General features: G+C 39.3%; 1 protein-coding gene across 2 annotated transcripts; it reads left to right on the plus strand.

Moving 5' to 3' along the window:
- Positions 1-14: 14 nt before the first annotated feature.
- APLF (aprataxin and PNKP like factor) lies at positions 15-20,233 on the plus strand. 2 transcript variants are annotated; one of them, XM_048298498.1, is made up of 9 exons: positions 15-88; positions 1,911-2,057; positions 2,759-2,885; positions 4,658-4,836; positions 8,045-8,427; positions 13,690-13,815; positions 15,052-15,098; positions 16,067-16,105; positions 19,565-20,233. In XM_048298498.1, exons 2-9 carry the CDS (start codon positions 1,953-1,955, stop codon positions 19,768-19,770), a joined length of 1,212 nt encoding a protein of 403 aa, XP_048154455.1. In that variant the 5' UTR covers positions 15-88; positions 1,911-1,952; the 3' UTR covers positions 19,771-20,233. The 2 variants fall into 2 exon arrangements, with proteins under 2 accessions (XP_048154455.1, XP_048154456.1); XM_048298499.1 differs by lacking the exon at positions 15-88 and adding an exon at positions 95-176.
- Positions 20,234-20,519: the final 286 nt, after the last annotated feature.

The raw sequence follows: 20,519 nt of genomic DNA on the forward strand, positions 1-20,519 counted from the left end.
GCGGCTGCGCGTCATCAGGCGGCGGCGGCGGCCTCGTCGGGCTCGGCACCACCTCCATCCCTCTCCCGGCGGCTCCGGCACTCCCGAGGTGAGGCCGACCCGGCCCCGCAGAGCCGCGGTCCGTGGTAGCGACGCCCGCCCCCAGGGCCGGGGTGGTTCGTGTCCGCAGCCGAGAGGTTAGAGGGGACCCCTGCGGCCCCGAGCCGGTTCCGCCGCCGGTGGAAGGGACGGGGAAAGCTCGGCTCTAGGGGGGGGCAACGAGGATGGTTTCGAGAGCGGAGCATCTCTCTCAGGAGGAAAGGCTGAGGAAGCTGGGCTTGTTCAGCTTCGAGAAGAGACGGCTGAGAGGAGACCTCATCCATGTGTATAAATATCTAAACGGGGAGTGCCAAGAGGATGAACCAGGCTGTGCCCGCTGGTGCAGAACAATGGGACAAGAGGCAATGGGCAGAAACTGATGCACAGAAGTTCCACCTGAATATAAGCAAGAATCTCTTTACTGTGTAGTAGCTGCACATGGAACAGATGGCCCAGAGAGTTTGAGGAGTGTCCCTCCCTGGAGATATTCCAGAACCATCTGGACACAGTCCTGTGCCATGTGTTCTGGGATGACCCTGCTTGAGCAGGGAGGTGGGGCCAGATGACCCACTGTGGTCCCATTGAACCTCACCCATCCTGGGATTTTGTGAGCCCCTGCAGAGCTGAAGGGATGAGGGCAGAGCTTGGCCTTTGGTGTTTCTCTTCATGGGGCAACAAAGAGAAAGTTCAGCTGATCAGTGTGCCGTCTCTGCAGTGCAGAAAGTTCTGGAAGGTTTGGCAGAGACTCCCCAGTGCTTCTGTGCAGGGAGTACTGCAGCAATTAAACTTCTTTTTCCGTAATTATTTGTGCTGGTGAATTGAGTAGTGGAAAGACAGTGTGTTGAAGGAAAAACAATTGCAGTTCGGGTGCACTTTCACAACTTAAAAAGCTTTTTAGATGTAGCAGCTCTGAACTGAGGCTTTTGAAACCAGTACCCAAGTACCTGGTGTCACCTCAGAGCTGCAGACTGGTAGCCTGTAGTGAATATTTGATGGGAATTGCTAGATTCATTGGACATCTGACCTGAAAACTGCGTCTTAAAATCATTGCCTGACTTTTAGGATGGGATCAGATTTTGGGGAGTTGTGCAGATTTACCATAAAGCAAATTCTAAGATGTAATACTAAGATGAAGAATGGCTGAGAGAGCTGGGGTTGTTTAGGCTGGAGAAAAGGAGGCTCAGGGGAGACCTTACCACTCTCCACAACTACCTGAAAGATGGTTGTAGTCAGGTGGGGGTCAGTCTCTTCTCCCAGGCAACAACTGACAGAACAAGAGGACAGAGTCTTAAGCTGTGCCAGGAAGTTTAGGTTAGATGTCAGAAAAAAATTCTTCACTGAAAGAGTGATTGGGAAATGGAATCATCTGCCCAGGGAGGTGGTAGAGTCATTGTCCCTGGACATATTTTAAAAAAGACTGGACGTGGCACTCAGTGCCATGGTTTAGTTGATGAGGAGGTGTTAGGTTAGGTCATAGGTTGGACTTGATGATCTCAAAGGTCTTTTCCAACCTAGTTCATTTTGTGATTCTGTAATTTCAGCTTTCTCGAAGTTTTGTCATGGCAGCAACCAGTGTATGTATTTAAACCCCAAAATACCACAGTCATGGTCAGCAGTTTAATTAGAGAGTCTTTTGTTCAAAACCCTTTAGGTATGAGGTAAAAGGAAGGCGTGTTTATTTCCTCTGTAAGTTGATGTAAGAGGATGTTGATGGTTAGTTTCAAACTGCATTTGTTAATTGCAAATGTTCAGTCCAACTTTTGTGTTTGAGTCGAAAGTATATGTTTATATTTGTAGTATGTGAGTAGCTAAAATTGATTCTGTTTTGTCAGAAAAAGATCAGGAGGCTGAGGCAGAAGAAGCACCAACTGTTCATGGAGATGTCCTGTATTCCATTGTTAATGGAACCAGCATGTTCCAGCTCTGAGGTACAGGGAGTTGGAAAAATGAGGAATAATGATGCTGCCTCCAGACTTTTGGTGGGTGCTTAAGTTTTTAATGAAATTTAATATTTGTAAGCATGTGTTAAAAGTTAAGGAGGTGTTGTGTTTTCTATACAAATGAAATGTCAGCCTTTGCTGTAGCTGAGATCCCTGGGGTGGACTGGCTCAGGAAATTCAAAATGATAGTGCTGTTTTCAGTAAGTAATGAATGTGACTTTGATTTGCACTGTTTTTACAGAGATTTAGAGTCTAGTTACTTCCTGGAGAATGAAATTGTAGGAATGCTAGAAAGACTTTTCTGTTTGTGAGGTTTGGGGGTTTATTTTTCTTGGACAAATAGGCTTTTGTTAAACTTGCTCTTTCTGTTATATCTGTGTGTGGACACTCTAGAGCAAGATGATGGTAAAGCTCTTCTATGAATTTTTCAGTTTGTAGCCTTTTAGATACTTATTCCAAAGATGTAAGAAGTTTTTGGTTTTGTTTTTTGGTTTTGTTTCTTGGTTTTGTTTCTTGGTTTTGTTTTTTTTTTAACTGCACGGAGGTTCCTACACATGTTGTTTTTCTGAGTGGGTAGAAACTGAAAAAAAAAGTAAAATAATTGAGCAATGGTCCCCATACAAAAAGTAGGTGGTTACCCAGGCTGCTTTTGAAGGGCATAACTGAGTACAAACTGTGGTCTAGTTTCCCCTCCTCTTCTGTAACTGGATAAAGGCACTAAACAGTAAATGTTGTTTCAGGTTCCTCTTTCTGAGGATAATGAGAGCAAACAGTCAAAATCTATTCAAAGAAAGAGAGTGCTTCCATCTTGGATGCTGGAAAGAGATCTCCTCGTGCAGAGGGTTTCCAAGCCTGTAATGACAGGAGGTAGGTTTGCAGTGTGATAATGATAGCCTTCCCATATGCATTTCTGTGCTTTGATACAATTTTTAAAATTATAATGGTTGTGGTAGAAAGTATTACTTTGCTACTTTTCTTTCCATGCTCCGTGTGGGGCAGCTGACAAAGACTGACTTCTGTTGTCTCCTTTGTCATCAGTCCTATGGGTGTGATAGAGCTCTTTTTCATCAGTTAATTGTCTTTCTGTTCTTTTTGTTTTTAATGCCAGATAATAAACTCTGTTTGTGCAGCTGAGCATTGGATGTTCTAGAGCCCTTTCCTATAAACTTGCCTATTTTGTATATAAATTCTAGGTAGTTTCTGTCTCTTCAATTCCTAGCGTTCTCCACACTTAAGTGACTGATGTTTTGCCCTTCTAAATTTAGATTCTTGATTTCAAAGGTTTTAAAGGTAGGTGGGCTTGGGTAGTGTTGCATGCTAGTTTTTTAATCATTACTGAACCAAGCTTGATTATTTAGACCGAAGTTAATTCCTAGCAGGAGCAGTTCATTACAGAGTGATAGTTTCTTACCAACATGAGGCTAAAATAGTGTTACATTCCCTCCTGTTCTTGTGGGAAAAAGAAATTGCTGGATGTGTCATGTACTGCTGCTGCTGCATATCAGCAGTGACAGGAGCAGAAGGCTGTGTTCAGTCACTGCCAGTGGGACACACAAAGTGCCTATGCATTGGCAAGAGCTCAAGAAAACTTTCCAACGTGTCTGACTTTGGTCCTAGGAGCGTCTAAAACTGCCATTAGACAAACTTTCTACACAGCATTTATTGCCCTTGTGACTTTTATTGATGGTACAGGAAGGCTAAAGAAGTGAGAGGAGGAAACAGTGTTTCTGTCATTCCCTGTGCTGAACGCAGCACACCCCACCCTGCTTGCCCTTCTGTGGGGAGGTGTTACGTGGTTTGGGTGCAAACCATTGAGTTTCCTTTGCTAAGCAGTCCAGATGTATGAACTGTGGCTGGCGTTTTGTGTCCGCTCCCCTGTGTGCAGCAGCTCGGCTTTAGCGAGTCTCTTTCCAGCTGCTGTTTCTGCTGAGATGCTGTTAATGGATTTGGCTCTTAATGCCCAAGCAGCCCCATAGGAGTATTTTATGCAGTGTCTGGCCAGTTGCTTCTTCTATCCTGTTGTAAATACAGGTGTCTCTGTGCACTGATGAGGACAACTCTGGCTTTGAACACCTCAGTCATGTGCCATCCACCACACTGCCTCTTCTTTTCCTCAAAAGCTAGTTTGGAAAAAATTGTAAGATGCAAAAGAAAATCTGTATTTCCATGGTTTTTTCTTTCATCCCCTTTCCATGTCTAGACTGGTCCGTCCTGCCTTATTTATGTAAAAATTGCATGGGCTTCAACTGGCTGTGTTGAGTCCTGTACTAATTTTCTTATGTTTGTGCTTTTGTTTTGTATTTTTGGGGGAGTGGGGTTTGGTTTTTTATTTGTTTGTTTCTCTGCCAGTACTATAACATTTGTTATATGTGTGAATATAATGTTTATTTCAAAGACTTAATTCCTTGACTGTGTTGGTGTTGAGATTTGGAGCTGTGTGGGTGAGACATATCTGAAGGCCTGATCTTGAGGGAACTGGGGGTACATGCAAACATTACTGGAGCTGTTTCAAAATTCCTTTTCACAACTGCTGCTGTTTCTCATGCCATGTGCCCAGTGTTCTGCTTTAATGATTTCTAGTGTCAGGATTTCACTGAAAAAGTTGCATTCCAAAAGTACCCTTTTTCTTTTTTTTTAAGGTAGTAGAAAGAAAAAAGGCCAAGGAAGGGGAGAAGGCCATACAGAGTCATTAAAATCAGAAGTACATGTGCAGCAGAAAAAAAGATTAGCTTCTGAAGAAACTATAGAGGATTTTGAAGGTGGAGAGCAAGATCAATGGAAAAGGAGCTGCCTCTCCATCCCTGTTCCTTCATCTCAGGTAACTTTTTGGCTCAGGGCAGAACCATGATACTGCAAAAAATGAGAATGTAGTTGGCAATGTCATGTTGAAGGTTGAGTCTACCACATAACTTTTTGTTCTATGTGTTCTGCTCATGATTTGTTGTTTTGAAATACCAGTCCATTGGATAGCTCTGTAGCAAGGATCATGGAAGCCTCAAAGATTTGGTTTTCTGCATTTCCTTCAAGGAAATGGATCTGGGACTTGTGATGCCTTTTCCTGGCCTTAAAAATTAAGAGCCAGACACAGTAAAGGGAAGAAAGGGTTTTTATGTCAGTTTTTAATAAGGATCCTTATGGTGCACCACTTTGCCAAGGTGGAATGCGCTGAAATGCACACCCACGATAGATTGCATATACAATTTACAGACCTTGCAAATTAGCATATCTATCATAGATTCCCCAATTAGAGGCTTGAAGAGATAGCATGATATCCCCCCATCCCGAGGAATTCCCCCCTGGATGGGCTTATTTTAGTTTACGGGATGTGTTCCAGAAAGGACCTTGGTTTCTCAGGATAGCATAGGGCTTTCTGGCCCCAGCTGTGAGGCCTCCAAGATGTTTGGTCTCCTGGCTTAACAGAATACTAGGACTATGCTAAATTATTGGGCTTAAGGCATTACAGGTATGCATGCTAAGAGCACTGAGGATACATAAAAGCTATATAAAAGGGTATATAAAACAAAAGGCAAAAAATGATCATGGCATCACTTGGGCCCCAATTGTCCTGCAGAAGTACCAGACTTTGAGCTTTACAGCAAGAGGCAGGAAGACATCGGCCAGAGCACTGCTCCTAAGGAGTGGTTGTTGCGTGTGGTTTTTCTTCCTGAGAACCTTTGGGGATAGCTGATGGTGTGATACTGATGTAATGCGACACTGGGCTTCGCCCAAGCTATTGCCATTCTAGTAGTGAGGGTTTATGGTCAGATAAGGATGGTATGTGGCTCAGCAACTGCTGTGTTTCAAAGGAAGGTAGCATGGAATGTGCTTGTGCCACCATCTCAAAATCTGAGTTTAAAAAAGGAAAGGGGAAAAAAAAAAGTAATCTGAAAGGATTTGTGGCAGTGAGTGAACAGACCCTTTGGCCCAGCTAGTCCAGTGTCTCTGTGACCTCACAGTACAGCTGCATTTACAGGCAGTTAAATCCTTACTAACAACATCCTGCAAGTGGTGAAAAGAGAACGATCATTACTAAAGACAAACAAAGCATATTCTGGTGAGAGCAAACTGAGGGTTTCACTGACTTGTTTCCTTAGAGGGAACCACCTGAGGAGATGGTTTTTATGTCTAGCATTAGAATTGTCTGCATCTGTTCTAGGATCTGATAAAATAGTTAAAATGCTTCTAACACTGAAAATTATTGGGTCTTTGGTTTTAAGGTTAATTGAAACAAACCGTGCAAAGTCTTCGGAGTGGTTTTGGTGTAACAGTGGTCCACTAGGTGCATTAATAACAGCTGCAGAGCTATTTTCTCTTTGCCAGGTTATAAAATGAGTGACTACATAATGAATTATTCAATTTTTCAATTTGTAAGTAGGAAGCCTTACTTATTTTCACCTAATAATTTCATAAATCATTTTAATCTCAAGCACAGCGTAAGAAATTGCTTTCAGGACTTTGCAGAAAAACTGATGTATTCGGGCAAGGAAGAGAGCTCTGAAAGACTGTAATTTGGATATCAGAGCCTAAATCACGGTCCTGCTGTCGTGTTTAAGCGATTGAGAAAATGCTCTGTAAGGAAGAAAGCGAAAAGATCTGAATTGTTGTAGTCGGCAGCAGCCGCCAGAGGGCGCCGAGGCCCCGCGCGTGCTGTCTCAGTGCTGAGCGCTGGTGGCTTTGGTTTCCCTGGATCGCAGCCTGCTGTGTAACTGCTCCTGATCAACGTGAGCGTTCTGGCTCTTCATGTACAACACAGGCAGTGGGTTGAAATACGTGGTAGAGAACTCACAAGTGGTAGTGGCAAATTGCAGTAGTTTATGCTTTCTTTTGCAAAGGAAGGCTTACTTCTTAAATTGCAGTTGATTGCTGAGCTGTATTTTGGGAGTTGTCTTTGTGTCCCAGTTGAGTCATTAAATATGCTTTGGTCAGGATCATCTGATATTAATGCTGACTTTGCCCTTTCTTAATCACATTGCTGCTCAAATGTAATTGTTTCTGGTTTTGGACCACATTTTATGAAACTTGCATTGAAAGGAGCAAAATCAAGTAGGAAATCACTGGCTGATTTTCAGGCTCTGCCAAACACACCTGTGTAAACTAAGTATAAATTTACTGGAGTGGAAACATAGATAATAATCTGTAGAGAGCAGAGACCTTCTAATAGTTCTATGATGTATCAAAGTAGTTCAACGTTGAATGTAGATATGCTTCCAGCGAATGTCTCAATTGTCAGGACAGTGTTTGTTCCTCAGTTGTGTATCTCATATTTTTTTTCTAAAGAACACATTTCTTATTTTAAATGTACATTTTTTCCAAAATTTAAAATTCAGATTGTGACAATACTGAAATGTTTGCATCATGGTGTCTATGACAGACTGTTATGATTTAGAGTCATGAGTTGAAGCATTTAAGACGTAGCAAGGTGGGATTAACCTCAGGGTGTGTATTCTCAGTTTCCATATATCTTCTATGTAGATAAATATATATATATACGCTCCATATATCTTGGTGCTTAAACTATTAAATAATTCATTAAGTTAGTAAGTAATTCGTTAATCATTTAAATTGATTCTTGGGTAGGAGTCTACATTCTTCTACAGTTTACTACATCTTCACCTGTATAACACCCATTAATTTTTCAGGAGCAGTACTTTTAATTTTTAGTTAATTTAAACTAGTCCTTGGACTGTTGACAAACTGAGGTGGTGAGAGGTCATGTTGTGAGGGAACTGAAGCTGAGGATGGAAGCTGTTGGATAAGTTTTCTTTTAAGAGTGTGTGCTCTCTATGTGTTTACTGAACTTGAGCTTTTCATTCAGCAGCTGTGTTAAGCAGTGAACTTGAGTTTGGGAAGTGGAGTAGAAGATTTTTAAAGTCTGGACCAGACGATCTTTCAAGGTTCTTTCTAACCCAGGCTGTTCTACGACTGATTCTGAATGCAGGAATGATGAGGCACAGTTTGACTTCAAAGCTTTTAATTCTGAGGAGTGTAAATTTTCAGGTTGTTCAAAATGTAACCTTGTTCCACAGAATACATCTGGATTTCCTCTTGAGAATTCCATGAGAGATATGGAAGGAAATGGCAAGACTGGAACAAAAAACCCTGGAATTTCTCTGGAAAAAAATGATAGGCAGCTGCATAGCAAATGGTCTAAAACAGTAGGTCAGATCTCCAGTAAAGGCAATAGAATTGAGAAAAACAAAGAGCAGATTACTGGTTCTACAAGCCAACAAGCTCACTGGGGCAGGACTTCAAAATATTTTGGTGCCCAGGAAGGGATTCTTGAGCCTGATGCAAATCTGGATTACAACACTGAGATTTCTGATTCAACCAGAAGTGCAGATGCTTCAGAAAACTCCAAACAGATCCAGCATAAGAGGACACCTTGCATGTATGGAAGTGGCTGTTACAGGTAAAGCAAAATTAAAACTAGCTTGGGGTAGCTTGTTGTTTAGAAGTAATGTATTAGCTATGGAAGAGAAAACTATAAAGTTGTTAGAAGCTTTGATTTGGAAAAAATCTTCCGGTGAACAGGGGACTGATGAGAAACAAATGGCAGAACAATAATTTTAGAAGAACAAAAGGAGGAGCCGGGATGTCTTGCTAATTCCTAATACAACCCAAACAAGGGATGAAGTATTCAAGCAAATTAAAAGATGAAGTGTTGCAGGAAATAAAAGATAAAGGTCCATTATAAAAAGAAAATAAAAAGACCTGTGTGTACAGTACGAGGTACTAGCAGGCAGAAGAGATTTAAAAGGTTCAAATACCCAACAAACCTGTAGGTTTGTTTTATTAGCAGGTAAGACTTACATGAAAGACTGTTGTGTTTATTGAAGTTACTCCGTGCTTTGTGATCTGAATGTTTAAAATACTTATTATTTGTCATCCCTAAATAATTGAGAATTTCTTTTATTATAAATCGGTGTTTCTGCAATTTTTTGCAAGCTTTCACTCTCCCCCTAAAACCAGAACAAAGCTTACTTAGGAACTTGAGGTTAACCGTTATTTGGACAGTCTTTGGAAATACTGCAAGTGAGGAACAACAGGGTTTTTCCTCTTCTTTTTCACCCACTCATATCCTTTCAGGATGGAGGTGGTGGAAGATTTGTCATACAAATGTTCCAGAGAAGTTCCAAAATACCAGTGCTGGGTGCCTGGCCTCCTGCTAGTTCTTTCTGCCCAGAAGAGATCTGTGGTGTCCTGTGGTGTTACACTGAAGGGAAGGTTGAAATCTAGAGGTGCTCTTGAGTCTAGAAAATGCCCAATGACCTGAGAACTACATTTAGGAGAAGATTTTGAGCCCTAGATAATCCTATGTACCTTGTAAATACAAAAGATAAGGCTAATCCAGGAAACAGGGGATCTAGTGCCTTTTTTTTCTTCCCCCAAGGGGCTTCAGCAATAATAAAAACAGTGAGTTTGATTAGGAAGCAAACAAGCACAAGTGACTGGGTTTCTGTATGTTTGGTGGGCCTGATGCTGAGATAACTGTGTATATCAAAATTGTAAAGCTTTTGTATTCATGTACACATCACATGGCGGTTTTCATGTAGCTTTGACACACCTCATTTTTTCCCCTTAAAGATTCTAACGAAAGCATGTCTTATTAGACAGTTCCATTGATCCAGTAGTAGAAATGCAGCCTCTGGTTTGCTCCAGCTACTTTGGATTTTGCTGAGAGAAGTTTTGCCCTGTATGGGTATTAAGGTGATTTAATGCTCTGATATGATGAAATATTCCTAATCTTCAGGAAAGGCAAATCTTAGGTACCAATAGGGAGTAGGAGTCTGTATGTGCACATTTTTTCCTGGGTCTCTTGGTTGTGAAACATTTGGCAGCAATACTTTTGGAAGGTACTGCTTTATAAAAAGAAAAGAATGTTCTGAAATAACAAATAGCAGTCTTTGTCAGAGAAATTTGTAAATAGGGAGCATCAAAAATGTCAGCTTTGATCTTCAGGAAATACTATGAAACTCAGCCTGTTTGCTTGCAGCAAAAGAAATGTGCTTTGTAGTCTGTATTTGCTTTTAATTCAAGGCCCCTAAGTAGTTGTTTCTGCATTGGTGGCAAAAGTGTGTTAGAGCAAAGATTACATGTTACTTCTAGTTATTTGACTGCATTTCTCTTAGCCTGTCTTAGACATTTAGGAAGAAAATTTGTAACCCATAGTTCAATTTCTTCATTTATGAATTTGAAAACATTACTTTTGAAAGAATCAACCTTGATATACACCTCTTGCCCCAAGGAGTCTTCTTGTCACCTTCGTTCAGTGTCACTTTCTGAGGTGGCCAAATTCAAAGGAACTGCTGTTATCACTAGGAGACAAAGTACTCTGTGTATATTGTAGATGCCTATATTTGTTGTCGAGGAACTCACCCTCTGAATACTGTCACGTTTTCTTGTCTGCTGCTTGCTTTTCTGAAGTTAGCAGAATAGGGAATTAAAATAAATCTTTTCAAGGGCCACATAGAAGGGGTATAGTAGACCTGAACTCTCATCTCTGAAACTGGAACTCACAGTTTTTCTTCCACAATTCAATCCTTTCGCCATAGCCTGGGATACAGTTCTCTGCTGACTGGGGGTGTGTAAATCTCTCCCAGAACTGTCAGAGCAGGGGGTGCTGAATCAGTGTTTGGATTTGTTTGTGGGTTCTTCTAAATACTTTGCTGGGGTTTTTTTATGAAAATAAGTATTCTTCCTTTCACTTTAAGCTTGTAAATCTGGCGGCTAAACACCCGCATCTGTCCTTTTTTTGAGTTGTGTCTTCTAGTAAGAATTAAAATATAGAACTTATAAACATGTTATGTGCAGTCACGGCATAACTTCACACTTTAATTTTATGGCTTTGTAAGTAGTGCTGGTAATTCATTACATTTTCACTAGGAGGTTCTTTCAGTAGTTGAAAAAATAAGCCCTTGAGATGGAAAGGGGTCTTCTGCATGGGTTTATGAGGAGTCAGGGATTCTGAACTGGTCAGTAAAATTTACTTTATAAAAAGTTTTTAAAGTTGCTTTTGGTAACAACACAGATGAACAACTGTCTTAAATATTTCACAGAGCAATAATCAACTTCTGCTTGAGATGTTTGTATTGATTCTGAAGAAGTTTTAAAGTTTTATTTGCATAGTTTCTGTTCACATAGTTTCCTGGACCATGAAATATACGTACACAAATTTAGAGCTTCTGTGAAAGCAAAGCTGCAGTAACTGTGTCAGTATGTTTATATGAAGGCAGTGGTCATAAAACTTCATTATTAAAATAGGCTTTTTAATTAGTTACTTTTCATGCAAGTAAAGCCTAATGATTTTGTTTTGATCAAATGAATTAACACATTCCTGTGCACTGAGGCTTTGTTGTGAAACAGTTAACTTTGGAGTGCAACTTACAGTGTCATAGATGTGCTCCTGTAACTCAAATATCTCATTTCTACAAATAAATATTAAAAAAAAAAATCAAAAAAACCTTTATAGGAAGCAGCCTTAGGGTTTTTCTGAAAAAAAGGGAAGATGTTTGGTTATTAGCTATGTACTTCTCTGCTTCCTTTTATTTTGCTGGGTATCGTTGCACTACACATAGGATAAGTACAAGTTATCCAGGTAAAAGTAAGATAAAATAGGATGTTTCTACTAGTCCTGAGCATCTGAGGTAGGACATATTCAAGAGGTAGGACATGTTTGAGGTGCTCCAGGTAATGTATAATTTGAGGAGTATAATCTACTGGCCGAAAGACTCCTGAAGCCTACTGATAAGGACTTGTACATCACAACTCTTTTTGTTGCTCTTCTTCCTTTCTCCCATACTTTCTTTTTTTCCCCTCTCCTTCAATAATGGCTGTTTGGTATTGTCCAAGTAGGTCTTGAAGCAATGTTTTAAAAGGAAATGGGTATCTCCTAAAATACAACAGATTGGCTAATTGAAAGGTATTAGGTCTTCTTTCCTTGGCAACTATGATGCTATATGTATCTTGATACAGGAATAAGGATTAAAATTAGTTCAAAGAACATCAGTTGCTGCTGTGTCCCTTTGAGAAGATAAATTGTATTTCATGTGACCAAGAATTCTTGCTATTACTGCAAGTATGTTAGCTCCATGCATTGAGAAAACAAAGCAAATGGCCTCTAAAATTATTTGGTTTCATCCCATTTATTTTTAATGGGGAAGGAAGTAGGCAGCCAATCTGAATTTGTCACAACAAGTGATGTTTCCTGAGAATTTGTTACGGACTGCAACGTTGCAATAGTTTTCAGTGAAACATTATTAAATTACCCTACAGTTTGCAGAAGCAACAAAAGACCAGGACAAGAAGCTTGTCACCCAGGTAGGTAGATCCAAGGGAAAACAGGTCTTTGATAAGTGGCTTATAGAAGAGTTTTATCTTTAGTTTGCTTGTGGAGTTTCCTGAGTGAAAGATATTTGGCAAATGGAGATTTAAAGAATTAATACTAAATATCTGGTATTTTTCGAATGCTAAAAGGAGGCCTGAATGGCCAGTGGAGCTCACAGTGTTTAAGTCATTATTTTGTAAGAGCTGTAACAAATGCTCTTTTCTTATGGTGGTAGTTGAAATGATAAAATGAATATTGACTCTCCTCTATGAAGTTCAGAAGAGGTACTTGTGAATTTAAAGGAGTTTCTCTGATCAGTGAGGAAGCTGCTGTGTATGGAGGTGGCTGCACACATGTCCCTGGTGTGTTCCATACTTGCTTCTCAATGCAGCTGTAGCAAGTGTAAGTAAAAGCACTAAGTACTCGTAGCTGAAAATCGTCATTCCTCCTCCTGCTTGAGGCAGGCAGCTCACTTTTATAATTTGCACAAACACATTAGAGGTTATGTACTCTTGGAATAATTGCAGTAATCACTAAAGTATCTTGCAGATGTCTTTTGGAAAATAATTTATTAAAAAATCTCACGTTTCTTGCTTCTCAATGGTATGCTTAGGAAAAAAGTCTCTAAGAAATTATAGGGAAAACGTAAATTTGCTTTTGCTACCAGTATGTTAATATTGATGTAATTTTTCGTAGCATATTTTGATCTGTCACATGAATTGCTCCTGAAGTCAGAACTTGGTTTTTCTGTATTCTTTTTAACTCCACTTACAACAGTTCTAGAAAGAAGAAAACTTTTTCTTCAAATGATGTTTATGACTGCCTAGTCTTGAGTGGTGTGTGTACAAAACTCTTGCCTAGAAGTGGTAGAAATGTTCTTTCAGTTATGCATAAATTTATGTTCCCTACTTATTCACCTCGGATTCAAGTGTTGTAGAGCAAGAAGTCATGGATGATGGTCATGTGCTGTCCTCACTAACACTGGAGTTGTTAATGTGTAGTTGTCTTATGGTACAACTTATGGTACAACTTCATGTCAGCATGTCAGCATGCTAATTCGTAATTTCAAATAAAACCTATTGTGTATGTGCTGGAAGTTGGAAACTTAAAGCTGATGGGAAATATGAAAATTCCTGGTTTAACCTCTGTTGTAGCAGGTGCTAAGACAAAATTTCTTCTGTTATGCTGAAAGTAGGTCATACATTCTGCATCAAGTTAAACATTAAAAGCTCCTCTTCATGTAACCACAGAAAAATGAGCTGTCAGTGATTTAGTAACACATTTTATATGTCTGCTTCTTGTGTTGAAATGGAACAGTCAGTTTTGGTGTATATTTGTTTCTTGCAGGAAGAATCCCATTCACTTCCAGCAGTTCAGTCATCCTACTGATGATGACTATGATGACATGGAGATGGTGGCTCAGGATGACAATGACAACCGGCCTGAGTGTCCATACGGAACGGCTTGTTATAGGTGAGAAACACTGTGCAAAGTGGCTTTCCTTATTTACAGGTTAAGAATGTTCTCCTCTGCAGTCACAGAATGACAATAGAATAATGACTAATTCTTGATGTTAACTTTGACTGTAGGTTTCTGAAATTTACTGCAGTCAGACTGCTACCCTTAAAGCACCCAAGTCTGTGCATATTTTTAACACTGACACAGTAAAAATCACTATTTTGTTAATGATATCAGCTGTCAGAGATGAAAACTTGACTATTCAATGAACCTGTTCAGTGACCTGGAGATCAACACTGTATCTCTTTTCAACATTCAGTAAATTGTTCTTTTATATGAACAATTTATTGTTGCATGTTGTTCTTGATCTGTAACTTTTAGTTATTTTGATAATGTATTTGTTGGGATTTTGTACAAAAACTATTTTAATCAGCATTTGATTTGTTAGAAAGCATAACGGAAGTAACAGCAATAAAATCCAGTTTATGGCTGACTGCTGTTTCTTTAAGCACTGTTGATTTTCTTCAAAATATTGTTGTATTCCATTTGTTTTTCAGTACGTAGGTTTTACATATTTATCAGACTGTATAATTATCACAGTGGACAAGAAGATACATTTTGAGGCAATAGCATTTCTATGGGAGCATATTGAAACTGCTGGCTGCTGTTAAAGATTGTTTCTGCACAGAAACATTTTCTCCTAGAAAGTGTGGAGTTATCCTAAAGAACATGGTCTCCATGAAATGTAACAAAATGTAACAAAATGTAACAAAATGAGCTCTTAAGAAAAAGCCTTGGTGATACTCAGCTAATGCAGAAAAAATGGTTCTCTTAAAAACACCTACGAGATGAATTTCCCATATCAGGCTGACCAATATAGGCTTATATGAGTAATGAAATTGCCAACATACTTTTGAGGAGTACAACAGATGCTTTATCTAAACCCCAAACTGTCTCTCCTTCCAGATAAGACAACTTCTGTGTTGTATTAGTTGATCATTTCTTAATCTGTGTTTCATTCTTTGGAGATAAAGGAGGCACTCACAAAAAATTGATCATTCTTTCAAGGAAGCAACAGATATAATTTGAAGAGTTTTTGTGTTAATTTTGTTGTCCTTATCTGTTGGCTATTACTTGACTGATCTAAATGCTGTGCCTTGAAAATTATCCATAAAATACCAGGGAATTCTGCACTTTTTAAATGTGGCAACAAGGTGATGAATCAAGCTATTACTTTTTTCTTCTTTGCAGGAAGAACCCCCAGCACAAGTTGGAATACAAGCACAGTGCACCTCCAGGTGGGCCAATTTGTTCAATATTACAGAATCACAGAAAATTCTGAATTGGAAGGGACCCACAAGGATCATCAAGTCCAACTCAGTAAAATGCTTTAATCTCCTTTAAGGGAATAATGTTGCATTTATAGCTTCCTTTGTATTGGGATTATTTTTTTTCTGGGATTTTTTTTAATCAGAAGTTCTCAGGTAAGATACAATTTTGAAGTATTTTGATGCTCTAAACAAAATATTGCAACCATGTCTGTCATCTTTTTGTGCTGGTTTTTTTTTTAATCAGTGATTTTCTTACTGTGAGAACTAATTTTTGCATATATGTTCTCTTGAGGCCTGAAGGGAATGTAACTAAAACTGAATTTGAGTTCCCAATCTAACATTTTGTAGTCTTTTTATATTCCATTAACTTGACTTGAAAAAATACAGGGGAATGTGCTGTTTGCATTTTGTCAGCTCTTAAAGAATTGAAAGAGATACTTCTTGGTTTTGGTTTTTTGGGGTGCTTTCTCTTGGTTATTGGATTTTGAGTTTTTCCACATGAAATCACAATGCAATAAACGATAATTTAGAGCAGAACAGTTATGGAAATGACATGATAATGCATTTTACTTTGAAGTTGCAAGGCTATGACATTATTAAGAAGGAATAGCATTTATGGAAACAGTAGTGTAAAATATTTAAATGCCCTAAAATATTCCAATTTGCTGCTTAAAAAGTCTCAATCAGAATTGACATCATTTGTCTATAGATGGCAGGGATAATAATTTTAAGAACAGTTTATCTGGGTAATCTGTTGGGAATGATTCAAGACAAAAATGGTTTTTTTGGGGCAGCAAAGTAGCTTTTATATCTGTAAGTACAGCACAACCATTGCAGCATTTGTTTAATAGGTCAGTTTTCTGTTGTAGCAGCTCTAAGAATAATCCTTATGGCAGAGTTCACTCTGTCCTGACTGACAACTTCCCTTTCTTTAGTAACTGGAAGAGGAACACAACAACGAACTTCAAGCAATGGTGAGTGTATTCTAAAGTTATGAGTGGGCACATCAGCCTGGGACGCAGTTGGTCTGCTGTGGCTCTTTTGGCATTTAATAGTGTTGGAGATGCTTGATAATACTTAGCTGAGGAGAAAGTAGTAGTTATTTTAGTAAAATCCTTCTTGTTTTCTTACAAGTAATAGTGCTTCAGTTGAATTTGTGCCAGTCTTCCTGGATAATCATACCTGTAGTTCCCTAGAAGCAGACAAGAAAGCAAACGTATTTTAAGAAGAGACCCATATGGCTAAAAGGTGTCTTCATCTTCACTCCTTACACAGGGGCCATAATAGGATGAAAGGAATCCAGTATTTCATGCACAGCTAGTTAAGGTTGCCCTATAAGGAGTGATTACTCCTGCAACATGGGAGATAATTCCCTCTGCATTGTATTGACCTTTACATAACTTTCAGGTGATAATCTGCATGTGCTGATGAACTTTCTTAAACTTACAGTGAGGTATTGATGTTTCAGAGCGTGTTAGGATGGAAGTGTAGAAGTTATATATGTTGTGGGTGCATAGACTCAAGTTTTAAATATGATTAGGTCTGCTTCCAGGATTCTTTTGTGTCTCATGTTCCAAATGTGAAGCTTCCTATGCTTTCTAAAATTAAAAGGGAGCTTTAAAGAGCAGTCTGAAAGTCTGATGCTGTGCAGTCTTCACTTTCAGTGGCCAGAGTAAGGCACGAGGGTGTGGAACTGCTGCATTTTGAGTGGGAGTGGGAACTGGCTTGCCTTCCTTGAGATCACCAAGGAGTGGCTGGGAATTTCCTAAAGAAATCTTCAAAACAGATCTGCCTTCTAGAGAAAATAAATAAAAGTGCAAATAGCTGTAGTTAGCTTTCTAGGCAAAGTGTTTTCAGCCTTCATTTCTGTTGTGGGTGAATGCAGGAGGTTGTTTTAAACTTTCTACTGAGAAATCTCTCTCCCATACCATTTCCTTATCAAGTTTGTGTGCACTTTGGCTATCACCAAATATTTACTATCTGTATACTGTATCTGTGCACCAGCATATTCTGAGGCATGTTTGTTACCTGTGTGCTTTGGTGCATCCTGTGATACAAGTACCCATCTTGATCAGAGGTCCGGGTTAGAAATTTGTGTTACAAAGTGTTGAGGCATGCATTGAGTGGTGAAGATTTTACAATGTAGCAGGCTGGGCTGTGTGCATATCTAAAAGTCTAAATCTTTTCTTGAAGGTTTTAAACTGTAGCTGTAGCTCTCATAAGAGCACCTTCCTACCAAAATAGTAGGTGCTGTGTGTGCAGCTGATGGTCAGGCAGGGGTGACTGAAGGAAAAAGTGCTGCTCTTGTAGCATGTAAAACTTGCACATAGAAGTGAAATTCAATCTGTCAAACTCTTCTTACTAAGTAAGAACCACGAAAGAATTTATATTCTGCACATACAGGAAAGAAGGGAATTTATTAAGTTCTGTTTATATTTACTATTTTTAAAAAGATTTTTAATGTCTTGTTGACTGGCTTACTTAGCTCTGCGGAGGGCAAAGATTATAAAACGTGGTGCTCAGCAAGTTCACACCTGAGGCCATCATACCAGGTCCTGCAGGGTCAGACAGACAGTCAGGGCTCCATTAACTTTTATTTCATCATATTTGGCACAACTGCACCGTTAGACACAGCAGGATTAAATTCCCTACAAGTTTAAATTTAAATTCCACCAGCCAAGAGAAGAGGGGTGCCCTCCACCTGACATTTAACATGTTCAGTTTTTAAGTCTAATTGCTGCCAGAATTGCCTGTAGAGAATGTTCTGAGAAATAATCTGACACAAATTACTGGGGAATAGTTGTAGGGAAGGAATTGAAAAAAAAGTCAGTGTTATGCTGTCATTAAATTGTCACTGCTGAATGACTTCACTAAGTTGTTGCTACTGAGATGAATAACACCCTGTAACCATGGAATATGCGGTATTCTCCTACACACTTTTTTGTAGGTTTTCTAGCAAGCTGATCAGCTCACATCAAAATAGAACATTTTGGAAGGAGCGGTCAGCAAGCTTGTTTTCCCCACATCAAGAAGCTACTTTTGTAGAAAGTTTCAAGGTCATCTTTATAGATACGCTGCTAGAGAAAAGGCAAAATTGAGCTTAATCATCAGCTTTAGGACGGAATTAAACTAAATGGAAAGAAGTGGAGAGGAAAGGCATAAAAGGAAGTGCATCACTCACTGCTAAAATCAAAGAATTGATGTATGGGGAGGGAGAACATAGTATGCACTTCCTACATTTGTAGGAAGAATATGAAAGTCATCAGTGTTTTGCCAGAATTCCTTCTTCTGTTGTAAAATAGAACTCACAGTGCTGTGAAAGTGACAAAGGGCTTTTTTTTGATAAGCAGCTCTTGGGCTTATTTTTCTAATAACCTTAGTCTGAAAAGAGGGATTTTGTTCTTATTGTATTCAGCATCTTCATTTTGACCCCTCCCCTCCAAGACAAAATTAATTCTGCAGGACTACAGTCTGTGATTCTGCTAAGAAATTCTGCTGGTTATGGGCTAACATGGGCATGATTAATTTACTCTGAAGTCTGTTAAACAATAAGCCAGCAAGCATAAAAAGGAAGGTAATTCTGTAATAGGAGTGTTCCCACTCATAGGCAAGTGTGACAGCCTGATAGAGGCTGTAGTCTGACTACGTGACATACTGGTGGTGGTGTTTGTACCTGGAGCTCTGACTTGAGGTTTCAAGAGTTTGCTGAGAAGTGCTTATGGTTAATATAGAGTTAGGATTTGGACTGTGCTCTGTAATTAAAGAAAAAATGCATACTCATAGTTTCATATGAAAGCTGGAGACAACTGCTCAACAAAAAAGTTACCTAAACGGATACCATTTCTAGATAAGGTAAGAATGCAAAAATGGGAGGGTGGGAGGAAGAGGAATGAACATGATTTTACTCAGAGATGTGACTTAAGGACAGAATTAAGACATGACTGGGATATTAAGAGGCCATGGCTAGTTAGGAATTTTGGGCATTTAAGAAAAGATGTCGCAGATGTTGAGAGCAAGGCTTACACACATCTGCCAAAATGCAGTGGAAATGACCTTCAGAAGGGAAACACAGACTATCTAGCATGAATGCAAGTGGAGAACATAGGAGGTGAGTGATCTAGATTTCCTTCTCTAATGTGAAGCTCAGAAAGAAGTGAGTAGGAATTAAAAGTCGTATCAGCTTCCACAGACTAAGAATATGATGGATGGATGGATGGATGGATGGATGGATGGATGGATGGATGGATGGAGGAAGAAAATCTAGGGTTAAAGTAGCCATCTAGCAATAGCTAGAGGCCTAACTGGAAGATAGATGTGTTGTTTAGGTGATTCTTTCTCCTCTTGAGAAGAGAGGTTTAACTGTGTGGGCTCTGGGAGGGATCTTGAGCTCTGTATTTATTATTCATGAACACATGGCATTTTTGTCCCTACAGGAAAAAGGGCTGTGGAGAAAGATGGTGTCAATGATGGTGAAGCCAATGAATATGACCTCAATGACAGCTTCATAGAGGAGGAGGAGGAGGAGTGCGAACCTACTGATGAAGACTCAGACTGGGAACCAAGTTCAGAAGAAAAGGATAACGAAGATGTTGAGACACTTGTGCAAGAAACACGTAGATTTGTTAGGATCAAAAAATAGCTGCTCAGAACAGCCTTATGAATATCCAGTGTAGTTGTGTTAAAACATGGTTGCACAAGGAGAGGAATTGTTTGAAAATTTCTCCATGATATAGGCACTACAGGAAAATATTAATGGGGGCAAGGGGATTCTGCAATGCCTTTCTTGTTCACATGTATTATTTTGGGGCTGGTGTGGTGTTTGTTTTATTAAGTCGTGGACCCAGAGGATAGAGCCCTGAAAATATTTGGTTGATTTTTCTTTTTTTTCCTCTCTCTCTGCTTTTTTTTTTTTTTTTAGAACACATTGGTGGCTCGTATTTTGAAATACAATTTTAAAATTTTTAAAAGTTCATCTTCCTATGCTTGAAAAAGAAATATTGGCATTAGGGAAGTCTAAGCCATTTTTGTCAAATTCTCAGCAAAGCTGAAGTCTTGATGACTGTATTTTTGCACAATTAAACTTGTAACATACAGTGGAAAAAGCATGTAACTGTGTGATTTCTAAAGGCGTTTGAAAATCTTGCCTTCAGTGCGCTCATCACTCCCCTGAGCTTCCTGGAAAGCAAGTTAAAATGTTTTACTATATTTTGGGACAGATGACTGAAGCCTTGTGTATTTGGCACGTTTTTTGGTCAAAGGCCTGAAATTCAGCAGGGGAAACATTCTTGTGTGGCTTCATGTAGGCATCCAAATATGCTCCAGCTGGTTTTACAGACTTTTCAGGACTTTGTGGATGTGCCCTCTACAACACCCATGCCCTGGTTTTTG

Source organism: Corvus hawaiiensis, chromosome 3 (genome assembly GCF_020740725.1).
Source record: "Corvus hawaiiensis isolate bCorHaw1 chromosome 3, bCorHaw1.pri.cur, whole genome shotgun sequence".
Classification (NCBI taxonomy): domain Eukaryota; kingdom Metazoa; phylum Chordata; class Aves; order Passeriformes; family Corvidae; genus Corvus; species Corvus hawaiiensis.

Bases quoted from the DNA above. Each gene is read 5' to 3' on its own strand.
- APLF (XM_048298498.1), top strand. From the start codon at position 1,953: ATGGAGATGTCCTGTATTCCATTGTTAATGGAACCAGCATGTTCCAGC. The intron at 13,816-15,051 runs GTGAGAAACACT...TCTTCTTTGCAG, and splicing joins TACGGAACGGCTTGTTATAG to GAAGAACCCCCAGCACAAGT. The intron at 16,106-19,564 runs GTGAGTGTATTC...TTGTCCCTACAG, and splicing joins ACAACGAACTTCAAGCAATG to GAAAAAGGGCTGTGGAGAAA.